General features: G+C 37.2%; 1 protein-coding gene across 1 annotated transcript in view; it reads left to right on the top strand.

Moving 5' to 3' along the window:
- Window positions 1-19,152, top strand: part of LOC121497691 (phospholipid-transporting ATPase IB-like) — a 176,956-nt gene that overhangs the window by 144,491 nt on the left and 13,313 nt on the right. The window contains exons 31-34 of the mRNA XM_041767439.1: window positions 791-847; window positions 3,489-3,596; window positions 9,704-9,792; window positions 15,375-15,470. Of these exons, the coding sequence (XP_041623373.1) occupies window positions 791-847; window positions 3,489-3,596; window positions 9,704-9,792; window positions 15,375-15,470 (350 nt within the window). The remainder of the gene's footprint in view (window positions 1-790; window positions 848-3,488; window positions 3,597-9,703; window positions 9,793-15,374; window positions 15,471-19,152) is intronic.

Raw genomic sequence — 19,152 nt, 5'->3', positions numbered from 1 at the left:
ATTTATTCATGAGAGACAGAAAGAGAGGCAGAGACATAGGCAGAGGGAGAAGCAGGCTCCCTGCAGGGAGCCTGACATGGGACTCGATCCTGGAACCCCAGGATCACGCCCTGAGCCAAAGACAGATGCTCAACTGCTGAACCACCCAGGTGTCCCAAATCTTTTTGCTTTTAACATGAACACATCTAATGAATAATGTTCAAGACCTCTGAGGAAAATTATAAGACTATATTGGAGACATTAAGAACATCTAAATGGAAAGAAAAAAAAGAACATCTAAATGGAGAAATATACCATGCTCATTAATTGGAATACTCAATACTAAAAGGAAGTCTGCTCTCCTCAAAATGATTTATAGGTTTATTCTAATCCCAATCAAAAGCCCCAGATACCTGATGGGCTATTTCTAAAGTATGTATATATCAAAATGCAAAAGGCCAAGAATAGCCAAAATGTTCTTTATGACGATTTCAATTGACCCTGTTCAACTGTGCTTTTTATCAATAGCAGTTGGATTTCTAATCAGAAAGAAATCTTTCTGATTTATAAAGAATGTAAATATAAGCATGATTTTTGTCATGTTAAAGGGCTTCTAAATATGAAAACATTTATTGAAAAGTACTACATTCTCTCCTCAATTAAAACCTACCAAAACAGTTAGTGACCTGTGACACCAGAGTTCACTGGATGTGGAGAACAGGGACTGGGTGGGGGAATCAGGGAGGGAGTGAAATGACGTGTATGATAATGGAAATTCCAATCTATTTCCCCTTCTCATCTCCTTGCATAGTACGTGGTTGTTACTGTCTGTCTGAAAGCTGGTTTGGACACACTATCTTGGACTAAAGTGAGTATTCTTTAGGGTACTTCCTCAATCCTGTACAGTTGTTGTTTGCATGTTGGTTAACTTTTTAAGCTTTCAAAAAGTAATAAGCATTTTTTTTTCTGGTCTTCATATTTTACCTTCTTTTGTTTTGCATATTCAACTGTTGATTTAAAGTGGATGGTGGCATGTTAGTTAGCTAATGTCTTTAAAAGATTCATTTCCCTGCCTTATATCTTAGAAATAGATTCAATTTATCATGACATTAATTGAGATCCTTAATTCATTATTATCAATGCACAGAATTATAATGGAAAATTTAGCAAATACAGAAAAAGAAAGAAATACAAATAGCCCATACCTTTCAATATCAATGATATGGATATTTTGATTTATGTTCTATTTTTTCAGTCTTTGTTTTATGTGACTGACTTTGTTTTGTTTTTCATAAAAATAGAATTCTAAGGTAACTAATATTTTATAATTTGCTTTTTTCACTTAATAGTAGGTCCTTAACATTTTCCTATGTCTTTAATATTTATATTTTATTTAATGACTGTATTATAATATTTTATCACCTAGATGCTTATTATTTACATTATTTTTAGAATAATTGTGTTAACTTCTGTTGCTATAAATAATATATAATCAGTACTGTTATGAACACAGATGTACTTGTATACTTACAGACATTAGTAATAATTTCCCTAGAATATTATTAAAGGTAGAACTTCTGATAAGTAGAATGTTTTTATGAACTGATCCATAATTTAAGTGAATATGTACGTGTGTACATATACACACTTATAAGTTTTTTTCCAAGTTGTACTCAAAAGTTTATGAGAGAAAATGAATTTTTATCAGCCTGTCACCTTTGGAGAGCTAAAATTACTTAGCGTATCCTGTATTTCTTCTCTAATGCAAACAACATAGAGTTCTCACTGCTACTGTCCCCAGCAGGGAGCATCAACACAAAGTTGGGACTGCAGTGTTCTGAACAAAGATATTTTATTAGTAATTCATATGGCACACCAATTGTGTGGTATTGTACCACATTAAGGTAACATATAAATAAACAATTATTTTCCATTCCTCCTTTTAATTATTGTTAAATTCTCTTCAGTAAGAGTATTTCTTAAATGCACAACCACCTACCCTATCTGCATGTGGTGAATCTCATTTATGAATAAGGCAGTATTTCAGAGCCAAAGTGGACTTAACAAAACTCTTCTGGCCTACGAGCTACCAGATGCCTGCCCTCCAGCTCACATGTTGGTTAGGAAGGAGCTGGCAGGCTGGGGCAAGAAAAAGGGACTGGTTCTCACTTTTGGTTATAGGCTACTCTGCCCTGTTGGTAGGGTTGAGGAGGACGCCCGGGGTTCTTCATTGAGGTAGAGGATGCTGGCAGCCACTGTTTAGGTACAGAGAGTGAGCCTAGCAGGGAGAGAGAAGGAAATATATCTGAGCAGCAATGGCAGTTTGCTGCTGCCCCCAAGGGGATGATTCCAACAGAAACCCACCTGAAAATACTCTTTAAGCCACAAAGAAAGCCTTGCATTGCCACTCCTGTGTTAATGCCAACTAAACGTGAATGGTTACATGAAAATACACTAAAGTGTTTGAAAAGTTTAAAGCTTACAGTCTTGAGCTGATTCTTTTCTCCATCATCTCCTGCATGATCCCTTAGGAGACCAGTTCTATTAAATCAGAGAGAGAAATCCTCTGAGTAAGAGATTACTTCTGAAGAGTTTTAAAAACTGCCTTTGAAAAGGACTCATAAAGAAGAAACAAATAGTTGAAGAAATAGCAAATTAGAGTTTTTTCCTCCATATTTTTGTTGTTCAGATGGGATTAAGTAATGAGAAGTACCTACCTAATAGGATGAGAGCACTCGACCCTTAAGAAACCATCTCATCTCACAAATCACTGGTTTATACATAGATGGTAACTCTGAGGTACCCAGCACAGTTCAGAACGCAGGTCTCCTACTCATCTTCCTTATTGCTAACACAAATCATACAAGGCAACAGGTCAGATCAACAGAAGGACCTACGTTCTTAGCATTTACCATTGAGAATTTGGCACAGTTTCCAGCCCCATGCACAGACAGTGATCCTACAGCCAACATCCTCAATCTAATGACATCCATACTTGATATGCACAGAAAACCCCTCCAGTTTCAATCTAAGAGTCACAACGTCTGCCGTTGTCCCAAAATTATTCATCCAGAACAGATATGATAGGGTCACATTTTGAATGATTTCTGTTCAAAAAAATTTTTTTTTCTGAAGAGAGCTTTGGCTTAATAAGTAGGCAGAAGCAGAAGTCTCATTGAATAACCTATCAATCGTATGAACCACTTCTGATTGAGAATTAACAATTTCACTGAAGACACTGAATATCATTTGGCTTAGGTGACAAGGTACAGTTGTTTTGGATCCTTTAAACAATGGCTCCTTGAGTTTGCAGCAAAATATTTGGAGAAGGATGTTAGAAAGGAAGTCTAAAGAAATCAAAAGATTATAATTTCCCTCATATGAGAACACATGGCCTAGACAAATGATTTTGTCAGTTCATAAAGCATTTTTTTTCGTTTAAATGGAAAAGGCAAAAATAAATAAATAGAAAAGGCTGAAGTGCCTCTGTAATGTTTTTCTTTCTGCAGTTTAGTCATTTGGCCATTTGGGGAAGCATAATTATATGGCTGGTGTTTTTTGCAATTTACTCTTTCGTATGGCCCACCATTCCCGTTGCTCCTGAAATGACAGGACAGGTTAGTTTTATTAATTGTCATTGGTGAGTATACTTTACACTCCTCTTGGAAACCAATGTTCGTTAATAAGAAAAGCTTATGTTATCTACTTTCAAAGGAATTTGGAAAGATAAATTCAATGCAGTTAGATAGTTGGTGATCCAACTAAATTATGGTTGATGTTGTAGTTATAATATTTTAATCTAAAATCTCATTACTGGGATCCCTGGGTGGCGCAGCGGTTTGGCGCCTGCCTTTGGCCCAGGGCGCGATCCTGGAGACCCGGGATCGAATCCCACATCGGGCTCCCGGTGCATGGAGCCTGCTTCTCCCTCTGCCTGTGTCTCTGCCTCTCTCTCTCTCTCTCTGTGACTATCATAAATAAATAAAAATTAAAAAAAAATAAAATAAAATCTCATTACTTTAAAATATATATGTTAACCATGGTTATAACCATGGTTATAGCATAACTGATGAAAGCTATAATCACCTCAGAATCATCTAAAATAGCTAATACTATAATTATATTTTTCATGTAATGTGCTATGTGCTATTTGGTACTTGGTAAGGCATGCATGGCAACTAAGAAAACATTTTTATTTGAAATGTTTAACCAGAAGAGACATTCCTTGAAGCTCCAGAAGCTCCAGCTTCTAAATATTTTAAAGTTTAATGCAACTGATATTTCACTTATGTTAAATCTCAGAGGTGATATAGTTTTTAAACTTTTACAATTATTTACAAATTTCTAAATTCTACTTTGTCTATACTTATAATGGGGACTTAGGCCTATGATGCTTACAAAATGGATCACATAATTACATGATTATAGAACTAGAAATAGCCTTGGCCCAAAGTTAGTTACCAAATGGATAAAGACAGGTCCAGAGTTGCCCAGTTCAATCCCTGTCTATCTATCACATAGTCATCCTTCATCCTTCATATTCTCTTTCTCTGTGGAAATAGGAGATGACTCCTGTACCCCTGGCCCATGTCAACCCAGTTCTCAGGAAAACAAGACTTTTAAGAGACTTCCTGTTTCAGCCTCAATTAAGCGGCCAGTACTGGAGGTGCCTGACAAAAACAACTCTAAAAACTGAAGAAGATTTAAGAATTGTTTGGAGACACTGGCTAGAAATCAAGAGAGATAATACTTGAGGGTACGATTCTTGAAAGAAGGGAAGCTGTTTCCTTCCTTATCCTGACATCTTCCTTAGCCTCTGTTCACTTTTCTTCAGTCTTTTTTCCTTCTGGTCCTCAGTCTCAGTAATTTCCATTTCTTATCTTCAACCTCACTGGTTTGTTCTTCTGCATACTCAAGTCTGCCTTTAGTTCACTTTACTGAATTTTAAATTTCAGATATTCTACTTTTAAGCCCCAGAATTTCTTGTTGATTTCTTTTTAGGTTTTCTATCCCTTTATTGATATTTGTTCACACATCATTTTATTGACTTTATACTTTATTTCTCTGAGCATCTTGAAGACAATTGTTTTAAAGTCTCTTTGATGAGCACTGGGTTTTGAATTAAGTGATGAATCACTAAGTTCTACACCTGAAACTAATATTACACTGTATGCTGCTAACTGGAATTTAAATAATGAATTTGAAAAAGAAAAAAAAAAAGCCTTTGTCTTATATATCTGCCATTAGATTTTTTTTTTTTTAAGATTTTATTTAGGGATCCCTGGGTGGCGCAGCGGTTTGGCGCCTGCCTTTGGCCCAGGGCGCGATCCTGGAGACCCGGAATCGAATCCCACGTCGGGCTCCCGGTGCATGGAGCCTGCTTCTCCCTCTGCCTGTGTCTCTGCCTCTCTCTCTCTCTCTCTCTCTATCATAAATTAAAAAAAAAGATTTTATTTATTTATTCCTGAGAGACACAGAGAGAAGCAGAGACACAGACAGAGGGAGAAGCAAGCTTCTCACAGGGAGCCCGATATGGGACTCGATCCCCGGACCGGGATCACACCCTGAGCCAAAGGCAGACACTCAACTACTGAGCCACCCAAGCGTCCCAAAGCCTTTTTCTTTGGCAATTTGTTGGTTTGTGTTTTTCCTTTGAGTAGGCCATACTTACCTATTTCTTTGTATGTCTTGTGAATTTTTTGCTGAACACTGGAAATTTAAATCTAATAATGTGGCAACTCTGGAAATAAGATTTTCCCTCTTTTCCAGGGTTTGCTGGGATTTATTTATTTATTTATTTATTTATTTATTTATTTATTGTTGCAGGTTGCCTCTGTGCTGAGGATGAGGCATACACTTAATATCTTCTTAGGTCTTTTCTGGACCTCCTCCTGGGCACATGTGGTCACTTTATAATTTTACTTATATATACAGCTATTTTTTAATTTATTAGTTTTAAATATGTCTGGATCCTAAAAGGGGAAAAGTAAGGGGAAAAATGGAGTGGAAAAAGAGTTCTGGTGGCGCTTTAAGGCACCTTGAAGTCACTTCAGCCAGAGGGGAGAGGCTTGGAACAATGGGGGAATGCACAACAATACTAACTTCCTGCCTCTTTGCACCTCTGTAATCAAAAGCAGCAATCAGTGATCAGAGCAAAGACCTCTAATATTTGGACAACAGGTTTCTTTCCCCCAGTCAGTTTTCCCTAACTGGTATGAAGGATGCTCCAGAAATATGCGCCACTTGACGGGAAGTACGTGATGGGTAGCTGCAACTGTGCTGAGAGCTGTAATTGACCAAAATTCAGCACAATATATCATGCAAGTCACCCCCTGGGTATGTAAGCCTTCAACAGTTTTCAGAGTTCAAGAACAGTTACATCAGATATTCCATGAGGGCAATTGCATTGTGTAGTGGGGAGACAGATCCCTGTTGCTTCTTTTTCTGCCATCATCTTAAAATCCTGTTCTAATCTTTATTATTTCCTTCCTTTTGGCTGTGGGCTTGGTTGTTCTTGTTTTTCTAGTTCCTTAGGTTGTTAGATTGAGGGTTTTTTCTTTTTTAAAAAAGATTTTATTTATTTATTCATGAGAGACACAGAGAAAGAGGGAGAGACATAGGCAGAGGGAGAAGCAGGCTCCTTGTGGGGAGCCTGATGTGGGACTCGATCCCAGAACCCCAGGATCACAACCTGAGCCAAAGGCAGACACTCAACCACTGAGCCACCCAGGTGCCCCAAAATTATTTTTTCTTGATATAAACATTTATTGCTATAAACTTCCTTCTTAAAATTGCTTTTGCCGCACCCCATAAGTTTTGGTATATTGTGTTTTCATTTTTGTTTGTCTAAAGATACTTTCCAATTTCCTTTTTTGTTTCTGAACTATTTTTGTTGAGCTTTGTTTTTTTTTTTAAGTATAATTAACCTATGGTGTTATATTAATTTCAAGTGTATAGCATAGTGATTCAACAACTCTATACGTATGCTCACTTCAAGTGTAACTACCATCTATCACCATACAATGCTATTATGATAACCTTGACTATATTCACTGTGCTCTACCTTTAATACCATGACTTATTCATTCCATAACTGGAAGCCTTTACCTTTCATTGCTCTTTACCCATTTCACCGATCCTCCCACCCCCAACCCCTGGCATCTACCAGATTGTTCTCTGTATTTATGGGTCTGTTTCTTTTGTTTATTCATTTGATTTTGTTTTTATATTCCATATGTAAGTCAAATCATATATTTGTCTTTCTCTTTCTGATGTGTTTCACTTATAATACCCTCTAGGTCTACCTGTGATGTCATAAATGGCAAGATATCATTCTTTTTATGGTTGAGTAATAGTCCATTGTATATATACACCCTTCTTTGTCCATCCTCTATTGATGGACACTAAAATTGCATCCATATCTTGGCTATTGTAAACAATGCTGCAATAAATATAGGGGTGTATATATCTTTTTGAATTAGTGTTTTCTTTTTCTTAGGGTAAATACCCAGTAGTGGAATTATTAGATCATACAGTATATCTTTTTTTTTTAAGATTTTATTTATTTATTCATGAGAGACCGAGAGGGAGGCAGAGACATAGGCAGAGGGAGGGGCAGGCTCCCTACAGGGAACCTAATGCAAGACTCAATCCCAGGACCCTGGGATCACTCCCTGAGCCAAAGGCAGATGCTTAACAACTGAGCCACCCAGGTGTCCCTACACTATGTCTTCTTATTTTTGAAGGATCTTCATACCGTTTTCTACAGTGACTATACCAATTTACACTCCTAACAATGCATGAGGATTCCCTTTTCTTCACATTCTTACCAACATTTGTTATTTTTAAAATTTTAATTCTAGCTATCCTGACAAGTATAAGGTGTGGCTTTGATTTGCGTTTCTCTGATGATTAGTGATGTTGGGCATCCTTTCATGTGTCTATTGGCCATCTGTAAATCTTCTTTGGAAAACTGTCTGTTCAGGTCCTCTGCCCATTTTTAGTTGAAATATTTCCTTTTTTTTTTTTTTTTTTTTTGGTGTTGACTTCTTTCTTATCCAAAATATTTTGGGTGTTTACTTGTTTACTTCTGATTGGATATATGATTCGAAAATATCTCCTATTTAGTAGGTTGTCTCTTTGCTTTGTGCCCCAACTTGTGATCAATCATGTAGTGTTCCATATGCACTGGAGAGGAACGTGTATTCTGGTGCTGTTGGATTGAATGCTCTGTATATGTCTATAAGGTCCATTTTGTCTATTGTTTTATTCAGGTAAGCTATTTCCTTATTGATTTTCTCCAAATGATCTATCCATTGTTGAAAGTAGAGTATTGAATTCCCTACTATTATTATATTGCCATGACTTTCCCTCTTCAGTTTTGTGAATATTGTTTAAATATTTAGGTGCTCCAATGCGGGGTGCAAATAAATTTACAATTTTTCTATCTTCTTAATGAATTAAGCCCCACAATATTTTGACCTCCTTTGTCTCTTATGACCAATTTGGCAGAATGTCTATTTAATAGAAGTATAACCACTCCTGCTCTCTTTTGGTTACCATTTACTTGTAATATCTTTTTCAATATCTTTACTTTGTGCCTTTGTTTTCTTAAAGCTGAAGTGAGTCTCTTAGCAGCAGCATATTGGATTCTTTTATCCAGTCTGTGTCTTTTGATTGGATAATTTAATCTATCTATACTTAAATTACTGATAGGTAACAACTTACTATTGCCATTTTAACAAAATTTATTATTCTCACAGGTCCTAAAGATAAAGCACAGAATACCATATAGGGCCACATGGGAAAGATACCAGGGTGGTCAGTGAGCAGAACACAGGAGCTGGGGAGCATTAAGACCTTGCCTTTATTGGGACTTCCCTGGGGAAAGCATGGCAGGGAAGGGCAAATAGCCCAGGAATGGCCAGTCTGAATGATTTTTGCAGGCTTTGGGATAGAGGTGGTTTCTAGTTGCCTGGTACCTGATTCTGGGATGACTGCAGCAGAGGAATATTGTCACCTGAGCCAGTTAGAGAAGATGGGGCTGTGGGTTTAGCCCTTTAGTTTGCAGATCAAAGGCATCGTCCCAGTTAAGATCTTACTATCTCTAAGAACAGACTAGCCCTGGGAGGGGCAGTCTTCAGATAGAAATTTTAAGATGTTGAAATGTCGAATATACAGAAAATTAAAAATATATGCAATACAGAGCCTAACCTAATCTCAAGTCGGTACAGTCTAGATTGAATTAAAGTGATCAGTTAGCTACCAATTAATCTGTCAGACAGAGAGGAGTGAATTTTTCCAGGGACTGTAACAGCATAATTGCCTTACAATGTCTGGAAGTTAAAGTTGTATTGCTAGGTAATATAAGGTTGAACCATTTCTGCATTCCTGAAATAAAACTTATTTGATCAAAATATTTATTTGGTTGTTTATAGCTAATATTATTAGCTAGGTTTTACATACTTACATTTGTTGGACCCTGGCTCACGGGTGCCAACGTGTCCCGGTGGACGCCCCAGAGACTCAGACCCCAGACAGGCAGATGCAATTAGCAAGAGGGTTTATTGAATGTTTGCGCAAACGGGCTTAGTGGTTCTAGACTATGCCTGCATCTCCAGGTTTTTGTGGAGGAAAAAAGGAAACTGAAAGTTGCACTTGGTACCCAATACTGACAAACTAAAAGATTCCTATGCAAATACTCTTTATCTCTGTTTATTTGCAGGTCAATATGATCCTGGTTTGTCCATACTTCTGGCTGGGTTTTCTCATAGTCCCCATTGTGTGCCTGATTTTAAATTTAATATGGAAATCGTAAGTTGAAAAATGAAGTAATTACCAAAAGATATGTTGTCATGGTTAATTGTCCTTTTCTAATTATATGGTTTTCGAAATAAATTTGGAAATTTCCCATTTTATGAACATTAAAAGTCATGGGACTTTAAGGGGAAGTAAATGCCCACTGCCTTTGCTACTGGAGATTTACCAGCAATTGATTTAGGGGGGAAAAAGATGGCATCAAGATTTATGAGAGGCTGAATTTGTAGTGATATTAGCTAGTCTGTGATTTTTTTTCTAAAAGGTCATCTGTTTACTCTTTAGAAGTGGGACTTATATAACTTCTATCCACTTTAGAGGAACCAAAACTTGATACAGAGGATCACAGATTAAAAGCTAAAAATAAAATAAGAAATAGGAGGGAAATGTTCAAATTAGACATTCTTCACTTTTTAAAAAATTTGAAGAATCTGTCCAATATAGTTCTCCCAGAATATGTAAGTATTAGATCCCCCCTCCTTTTCTTTTTTTACCAACTCCAACGGGGGGGGGAGGGGAGCTTTAAACTAAGGTGCTACAAATCCCTGAAATCTCTAATATGGGATAAAGAATCCATGAAATTACAAGCTTTCAAACCAGAAATAACTTACATAGTATCATTGTACATTATCTGCAATGTAAACAACAGAGCTCTAAACTATTACAAAGTTCAAACTAAAAAGTAGAGAAAGGACTGTTCTAGAAGGAATAATATTATTTTGCTTTTTAATGTCTAATTCTTCTATGTATCAAGGCAAACATAATTATTTGAGAAAATGTGCCTTTAGATCCAAGGAGATGTGCAAATGAGTATTTGGAACATAATTTGTTTGGAATTTGGGTACCACCTACATACATTTAATGAATTCCTGTGGAAGTGAGGGTTGAGATGCATCTGTCTCTACTGTTTTCCAGGAAACTTCGCCTAGTAAATTCCATAGTTATGTAAGGATACCAAATTTTTTCTTGATAATGTGTAACTGCAAGAGGGCTAAAATTTAATATTAGTGGTTTGAAAATTTTTTGGGAAGTAATCCATGATATTGAATGTAGATCTTAATTTGGATTTTTTAAAAACCTGTGGCTTCTGTGAATTGATTTCCCAGTGATGTCTTTATCCAGGTGTAGATTCCAGATTGCCAAAAAGAGATAAGGGTACATGGGTACTGAGGGGCTCATGTTAAAATCATCTTATCCTGGCGCCTGGGTGGCTCAGTCAGTTAAACGTCTGCTTCTGGCTCAGGTCATGATTCCAGGATCCTAGGATTTGGTCTTGCATCTCAGGATCCCTGCTCAGCAGGGAGTCTGTTTCTCCCTCTACCTCTCCCCCCTGCTTGTACCCTCTCTCTCATGTTCACTCTGTCAAATAAATAAAATCTTTTTAAAAAAATCATTTTATCAGTATGTTAGCATCTTCTATATAACTGAGTATGGCCAAGGTTGTCTGCAAGTTCCCAACTGCATTTTCAAGGCAAGTAATAGTTATCCTGAATTTTTTGTTGTCTTTTTAATTACTTGAGGCCACTTTTATCCTGTAAGTAAAGATAATTTAGCACACCACTTTTGTTTTTGTTAGATGATAAATAGAAGTGTGAAAATCCATAATTCAAAAGGGGACTATGAAATCTTTGAAATTTATACTTTAGTGTAAGTGCTACGTAGCTAAAAAAAAAAGTATTTTAGTAGTACATATAGTCTTTTAAAATATAACTATATGTACATTTGAATTATTTCATGTTTTTGCTAAATTTTCATTTAAGTATCTTCCTGGGATTGTACCAAGATTTTAAAATCATTCTGGATCATAGAATATTTTATAAGCAGGAAATATAAATAGATTAGTAAAGGAAATGATATGTTGAAACTGAAAATAAAACAGAGCCAAAAGAACTGCCCCTAAAAGCTCAGTGGCTTTAGTGGCAGCATTTTACAGGAACCTTAACAAATGAACTTGGTTGTGCTATGAGTATATGGCAGTTCATTTAAAAATGTCATCTCACATAAACAGTTCAACATTACTTTGGCTATGTGAGGTCTTTTCTGGTTCTATATAAATTTTAGGATTGTTCTAGCTCTGTGAAAAAATGATATTTTGATAGGGATTGCATTAAATGTGTAAGTTGCTTTGGGTAGTATAGACATTTTATCAATATTTGTTCTTCCAATCAGTGAGCATGGAATGTTTTTCCATTTCTTTGTGTCGGTTTTTTTTCTTAAATATTTTATTTATTTATTATCATGAGAGACACAGAGAGAGAGGCAGAGATATAGGCAGAGTGAGAAGCAGGCTCCATGCAGGGAGTCTGATGTGGGACTTGATCCAAGGACCCCAGGATCACAACCTGAGCCAAGGCAGACACTCAACCACTGAGCCACTCAGGCGCCCCTCTTTGTGTCATTTTCAATTTCTTTTTTAAGTGTTCTATAGTTCACAGAGTACAGATCTTTTATCTCTTTGGTTAGGTTTACTCCTGAGTATCTTATGCTTTTTGGTGCAATTGTAAATGAATCAATTCCTTGATTTCTCTTTCTGCTGCTTCATTATTGGTGTATAGAAATGCAACAGATTTCTGTACATTGAATTTATATGTTGGACTTTGCTGAATTTGTGTATTGGTTCTAGCAATTTTTCAGTGGAGTCTTTCAGATTTTCGACATAGAGTATCCTGTCTTCTTCCCTGACAGTTAGGATGCCTTTTATTTTATTTATTAATTTTTATTTATTTATGATAGTCACAGAGAGAGAGAGAGGCAGAGACACAGGCAGAGGGAGGAGCAGGCTCCATGCAGGGAGCCCGACGAGGTACTCGATCCCGGGTCTCCAGGATCGCGCCCTGGGCCAAAGGCAGGCACTAAACTGCTGCACCACCCAGGGATCCCTGCCTTTTATTTTTTAAAAAAAGATTTTATTTATTTGAGTGAGCAAGAGAGAGAACACAAGGAGGGGCAGAGTGAGAGGGAGAAGCAGACTCCCCTACTGAACAAGGAGCCCAATGTGGGGCTTGATTCCAGGACCCTGAGATCATGACCTGAGCCAAAGGCAGACACCTAACCGACCAAGCCACCCAGGCACCCCACCTTTTATTTCTTTTTGCTGTCTGGTTGCTGAGGCTAAGACTTCTATCTAGTACTGTGTTAGAAACAATGGTGTGAGTAGACATCCCTGTCTTGTTCCTGACAGTAGAGGAAAAGCTCTTGGTTTTTTCCCCTTTGAGGATATTAGCTGTGGTTCTTTCATATATATATATATATATATATATATATATATATATATATATATATATATGCTTTATAATGTTGAAGTATATTTAATCTAGTCCTACTTCATTGAAGGTTTTTGTCAGGAATGGCTGCTGTATTTTGCCAAATGTTTTTTTCTGCATCTATTGAGGGGATCATATGGTTCTTATCCTTTCTTTTGTTAATGTGGTGTATCATACTGATTGATTTGTGAATATTGAATTACCTCTATTGCCCAGGAAAAAAATCCCACTTAATCATGGTAAATAATTCTTGTAAGGTACTGTTGGATTCAATATGCTAGTATCTTGTTGAGATCTAATGCATCCATGTTCATCAGGGATATTGACCTGTAATTCTCTTTTTTAGTGAGGTCTTTGTCTGGTTTTAGAATCAAAGTAATGCTGGTCTCATAAAATGAGTTTGGAAGTTATCCTTCCATTTCTATTTTTTGGAACAATTTGAGAAGAATAAGTATTAATTCTTCTTTACTTTGTCTGGTAGAATTCCGCTGGCCCTAGACTCTTGTTTGTTGGGAGATTTTTGATTACTGATTCAATTTTTTGATGGTTATGGGTCTGTTCAAATTTTCTATTTTATCCTGTTTCTGTTTTGGTAGTTTGAGTGTTTCTAGGAACTTATCCATTTCTTCTAGATTGCCCAATTTGTTGGCATGTAATTATTTATAATATTCTCTTATAATTGTTTCTATTTCTCTGGTGTTGGTTGTGATCTCTCCTTTTTCATCTGTGATTTTATTTATTTGCGTCCTTTCTCTTTTCTTTTTGATAAGTCTGGCTAGAGGTTTATCAATTTGATTAATTCTTTCAAAGAACCAGCTCTTAGTTTGATTGGTCTGTTTTACTGGGGTTTTTGTTTGTTTGTTTCTATATCATTTATTTCTGCTCTAATCTTTATTATTTCCCTTCTTCTGCTGGCTTTAGGCTTTATTTGCTCTTCCTTTTCTAGTTCCTTTAGGTGTAAGGTTGGGTTGTGTCTTTGAGACTTTTCTTGCTTCCTGAGGTAGACCTGTATTACTATGTACTTCCCTCTTATGACCACATTTGCTGCATCCTAAAGGTTCTGGATCATTGTATTTTCATTTGCTTCCATGTATTTTTTAATTTCTTTAATGTTCTAGTTAACCAATTCATTCTTTAGTAGAATATTCTTTAATCTCATGTATTTGTGGTCTTCCCAAATTTTTTCTTGTGGTTAACTTCAAGTTTCATAGTGTCATGTCATGGTCTGAAAATATGCATGGTATGATCTCAATCTTTTTGTACTTGTTCACAGCTGCTTTGTGACTCAGTATGTGATCTACTCTGGAGAAGGTTCCATGTGTATTCTGCTTTGGAATGAAATGTTGATTATATCTGTTAAGTCCATCTAGTCCAATGTATCATTCAAAGCCATTATTTCCTTGTTGATTTTATGCTTAGATTATCTGTCCATTGCTGTAAGTGGGGTGTTAAAGTCCCCTACTATTATTGTATTATTATCAATGGTTTCTTTATGTTTGTTATTAATTGATTTCTATATTTGGGTGTTCCCAAGTTGGGAGCATAAATATTTACAGTTGTTAGATCTTCTTTTTGGATAGACCCCTTTATTATGATAGAGTTCCCTTCTACATCTCTTGTTACAGTCTTTGGTTTAACATCTAGTTTGTCTGATACAAGTATGGCTACCTTGGATTTCTTTTGACGTCCATTAGAATGAAAAGACCCAATGAAAAACAAGCTGCCACAGAAATGGAGAGAATCTTGTTTAGGCTGCCTTGCATATGTCAAGTGAAATATGTACACCTGATGCATGAAGCTCTGACACATCCACTCTGCCATTATAACTCATAAATGGCAAAGTTAGTCCCAGGTCTCTCTGACTGAAGTAAGGATTAGAGGTATCACACAGCTGAAAATTTGAGAATCAAGATTATAGAATACTGACCATGCTAGAAAAAGTCATACAGAATTATGTTAGTCCTGTGAATCTTCAATTGTCTGGATGCATTCATACAGATTGACTACTCCAGAGTCAGGGCCCTCAATGGCATAGACACACACTGAGATCTACAGACTTGCATGAAAAGTCAGCAGTGTTTGGGGTGGCTGGCTGCTAATGGGCACTATCCAGCTCTGTCCAGTATGCCTTTGGTAATGTTTCATAGCTACTAGGAAAATAAAGTCTAGTTTCATAGGGAGAGTGAGACTGCTACATTGCATCCTATCATATGGCCCATAGGCAATGGATGTCCAGTATTATCCAAGAGGGGAGAAATTGTTGCTTAGAGTGTGTAAAGCTTATGTGTTATGTTTTATCTTTCCCACATATTACAGGATTAAAAATACCTGCAACAGAACATTACTAGAGGAGGTTCGGGAGATGGAAAGTAACAGAGTTCAAGAACTTAATCCTACAATGTTTAAAATGAGGTGAGACTGTTTTCTTTATCCTGATTTTTGTTAAAAACCTGTTTTCATTTTTTAAAAGATTTATTTATTTATTCCAGAGAGAGAAAGTGAGTGAGCAAGCATGTGCAAGTGGGGGGAGGGCAGAAGGAGAGAATCCCCAAGCAGAACACCCCACCCCCTGCTGAGCATGGAGCCCAATGCTAGACTTGATCCCACAATCCATGAGATCATGACCTTGGCCAAGATCAAGAGTCAGATGATTCATCAACTGAGCCACCTAGGCACCCCTGTTCTCCTTGTTCCTCCCACTTTTCCTTCCCAGGTACTTCCATATTTTCCATGATTTCCTCAAGCTTATTAGGTGCATGTCAAACAGGTATCTTGAACTTCATATCTCCATAGGCCCCTATTCTGTCACATTAGCTTCCCCTAAGGTCCCCTTTTCAGTGGATGGCAAGTTCATTATTCCAGTTTCTCACACCAGAAATCTTGAGGTCATTCTCGTTTTCTCTTTCTACTATCCCACACCCATTGTGTCAGAAAACTCTATTGCTCTTACCTCAGAGTAAACTGAGAATTAGGTCACTGCTAACAATCTATACTATCTTGCCCTGGTCCAGCCCCTATCATCTTTCTTCTGGATTATTTCAGTAGCCTCTAAACAGGTATCTCTGCTTCTGGCCCTTCCCATAGATAGCAGGGGGAGGAGGCTTTGGTAGTGTAAATTAGACCAAATCACTCCCTGTTCTCCACCTTCCTATGACCTCTCCTCTCATTCAGAGAAAGACAAGACTTTTTCAGTGGCTTACAGTGCCCTACACACTGCCCCTTCACACACACACACACACACACACACACACACACACACACGTGCACGCATGCATTGGTTTGACATATTTCCTTATGGCATTCTCTTCTAATGTCTGGTCACCAGAATTTTTTTAAATGACTCATTTTGAAAAATTAGGGATGCCTGGGTGGCTCAGCGGTTGAGCATCTGCCTTTGGCTCAGGTCATGACCCCAGGGTTCTGGGATTGAGTCCCACATCGGGCTCCCTGCATGGAGCCTGCTTCTCCCTCTGCCTGCATCTCTGCCTCTCTCTCTCTCTCTCTCTCTCTCTCTCTGGGTCTCTCATAAACAAATAAATAAAAAAAACTTTTTTTTAAAAAAAAAGGTCAGCAGAACTTTAAAAAAAATTGTTTCATTTTACCCCACATTTTTTTTTTAATATTTTATTTATTCATTAGAGACAGAGACAGAGAGAGAGAGAGGCAGAGACACAAGCAGAGCGAGAAGCAGGCTCCATGCAGGGAGCCTGCTGCGGGACTCAATCCCGGGACTCCAGGATCATGCCCTGGGCTGAAGGCAGGCACTAAACCTCTGAGCCACTCAGGGATCCCCTACCCCACATGTTTTTAAAGAAAACTTTGCCCTTTTCACAACCTTCCTTGCTAACTTTATTTTAACTTCTAGTAATTGGTGGACAGACATCCAGATATCTGTGTTGGGCCAGAGAATCTGCTAATTTCTGCCACTTTCCCCTGCAGATTCTTGCAAATAGGGTTAGACATGCAAGGGAAAGAAGCTCCTCTCTCTGCATCCTCCCTACTAGATGAAGCTGTGGCTACAGGAAGTCAGGAGAGTGCACTGAAGGAGAAAAGGACCAGGGCTTCTTTTGGAATTGCTCCCTTTCTCCCACTGCCTGGGAAGAAGACAACATGTTACAGTGTTGGCTTTCACAGTTGCTGCCTTGTTCCCACTGGTCTTGATCTGATGGCCTTGAGAGAAGAACAGGCCAATTGCTAGAAATTAATGTGTATTAACATTTTTAATCTCTATACCCAAACTATCTCCAGGGAGAGATCAGTACCAATTGTTTGCCGTAACCTGGGTATTATTCTGAGTGAAAGTGCCATGCTCCTTCTCAGTAACAACAGACTTCTATTTCAGAAACTTATATGAAGCCTGGCATATCCTGGGGTTTTAAGTGGGCTCTCCCTGGATCTGGAATATTTATACAGGAATTATAAGGCAAAGAATCAGTCTTTAACTATGTTGAATGCCTACTATATTTGGAATACTTTGTTAACCATGAAGGAAAGGGTCAAAAGCAATGGATAGTATGACCTGGGTAAAGAGATCCAAAGGTACTCTTTTGTTTTTAATTTAGGAAGAAGTAAAATTGGAAATATGGGCAAATCTAAATTAAATGAATGGGGTGATTAGTTAACATCCACATATTTAGTACCTATTCAGTACTCAGCACTGACAGGACCAAGTGTTAGCAATGATGAAGAGCAATTATAACTCTTGAATAATCAGTCTGAACAACTGGCCATTTCTAATCAGTTTAAAGAAATGCTTATCCCCATGACCCAACAATTCCATTTCTAGCTATCTATCCAAAAGACTTTAAAATATTTTTCCACACATCCAGTTACATGATGTTAAAAGATTCCCTGGTCAGTACAACCCAAAGAAGACCTTACCAAGATATATTATAATGAAACTGTCAAAAATCAAAAACAATCTTGAAAGCAACAAAAGAAAAGAAACTAACCACACACAAAAGAATGCTATGAACAGATTTCTCAGAACAAACCTCATGGGCCAAGAAAGGGTAAGATGCTATATTAAAAATGCTGAAGGGAAAACAACGACCAACCACGAATACGGTATCCAACAAAGCTAGAATTGAAAGTTTTTCAGACCAACAAAAACTAAAGAAGTTCATCACCACTAACCTGCCCTTATAAGAAATGTTAAAGAGACTTCTTTAAACTGAAATGAAAGGGCAATCATCAGTAACAGAGAAATGTGAAAGTATAAATCTCATTGGTAAAGGTAAATACATAATAAAATTCAGCATAATCTAATATTGTAAAGGTGGTGGATAAATTACTAATTAATATGAAGGTTAAAAGACAAAAGTTGTAAAAATAACTATAGTTGCAATCATTTGTAAATAGATACACAAGACAAAAAAATGTCAATTGTGACATCGAAAACAAAGAGTGGTAAGGAGGGTAAAAATGCAGACCTTTAGCATTCATTTGGATTTAAGTTGTTATCAACTTAAAATAAACCTAAAAATATAAGCAGCAGGGGTACCTGGGTGGTTCAGCAGTTGAGCATCTGCCTTCAGCTCAGGTCGTGATCCCAGAGTCCTGGGATCGAGTTCCGCATCGGGCTCCCCATAGGAAGCCTATTTCTCCCTCTACCTATGTCTCTACTTCTCTCTCTGTGTCTCTCATGAATAAATAAATAAAATATTTTTTAAATATATAAATAATTTTATGTAACCTTCTTGGTAACCGCAGAGCAAAAACCTATAGTAAACACACACACACACACAAATAAATAAATAGAAAGGAATCTAAACGTACCACTACAGAAAATCATCCAATCACAAAGAAACAGAATAAGAACTGAAAGAACAAAGGAATTACTGAACAGGCAGGAAACAACAAACACAATGGCAATAAGTACACCTAGGCATATCTTGTTTTGTGCTTTTCTTTATGGCACTTCACAAATAGTGCTTTCTCGTTTCCCCCCTTTTCTTTTCTTTTTTAGAAATTGAAGGTTTGTGTCATACTGTATCTACAAGTCTGTTGGTATCATTTTTCCAACAGCATTTGCTCATTTCATATCTCTGTCACAATTTGGCAATTTGGTAAACTTTTTCATTATTATGTTTTT

This window comes from Vulpes lagopus, chromosome 8, assembly GCF_018345385.1.
Source record: "Vulpes lagopus strain Blue_001 chromosome 8, ASM1834538v1, whole genome shotgun sequence".
Classification (NCBI taxonomy): domain Eukaryota; kingdom Metazoa; phylum Chordata; class Mammalia; order Carnivora; family Canidae; genus Vulpes; species Vulpes lagopus.
This window is presented reverse-complemented; position numbering and strand designations above follow the sequence as displayed.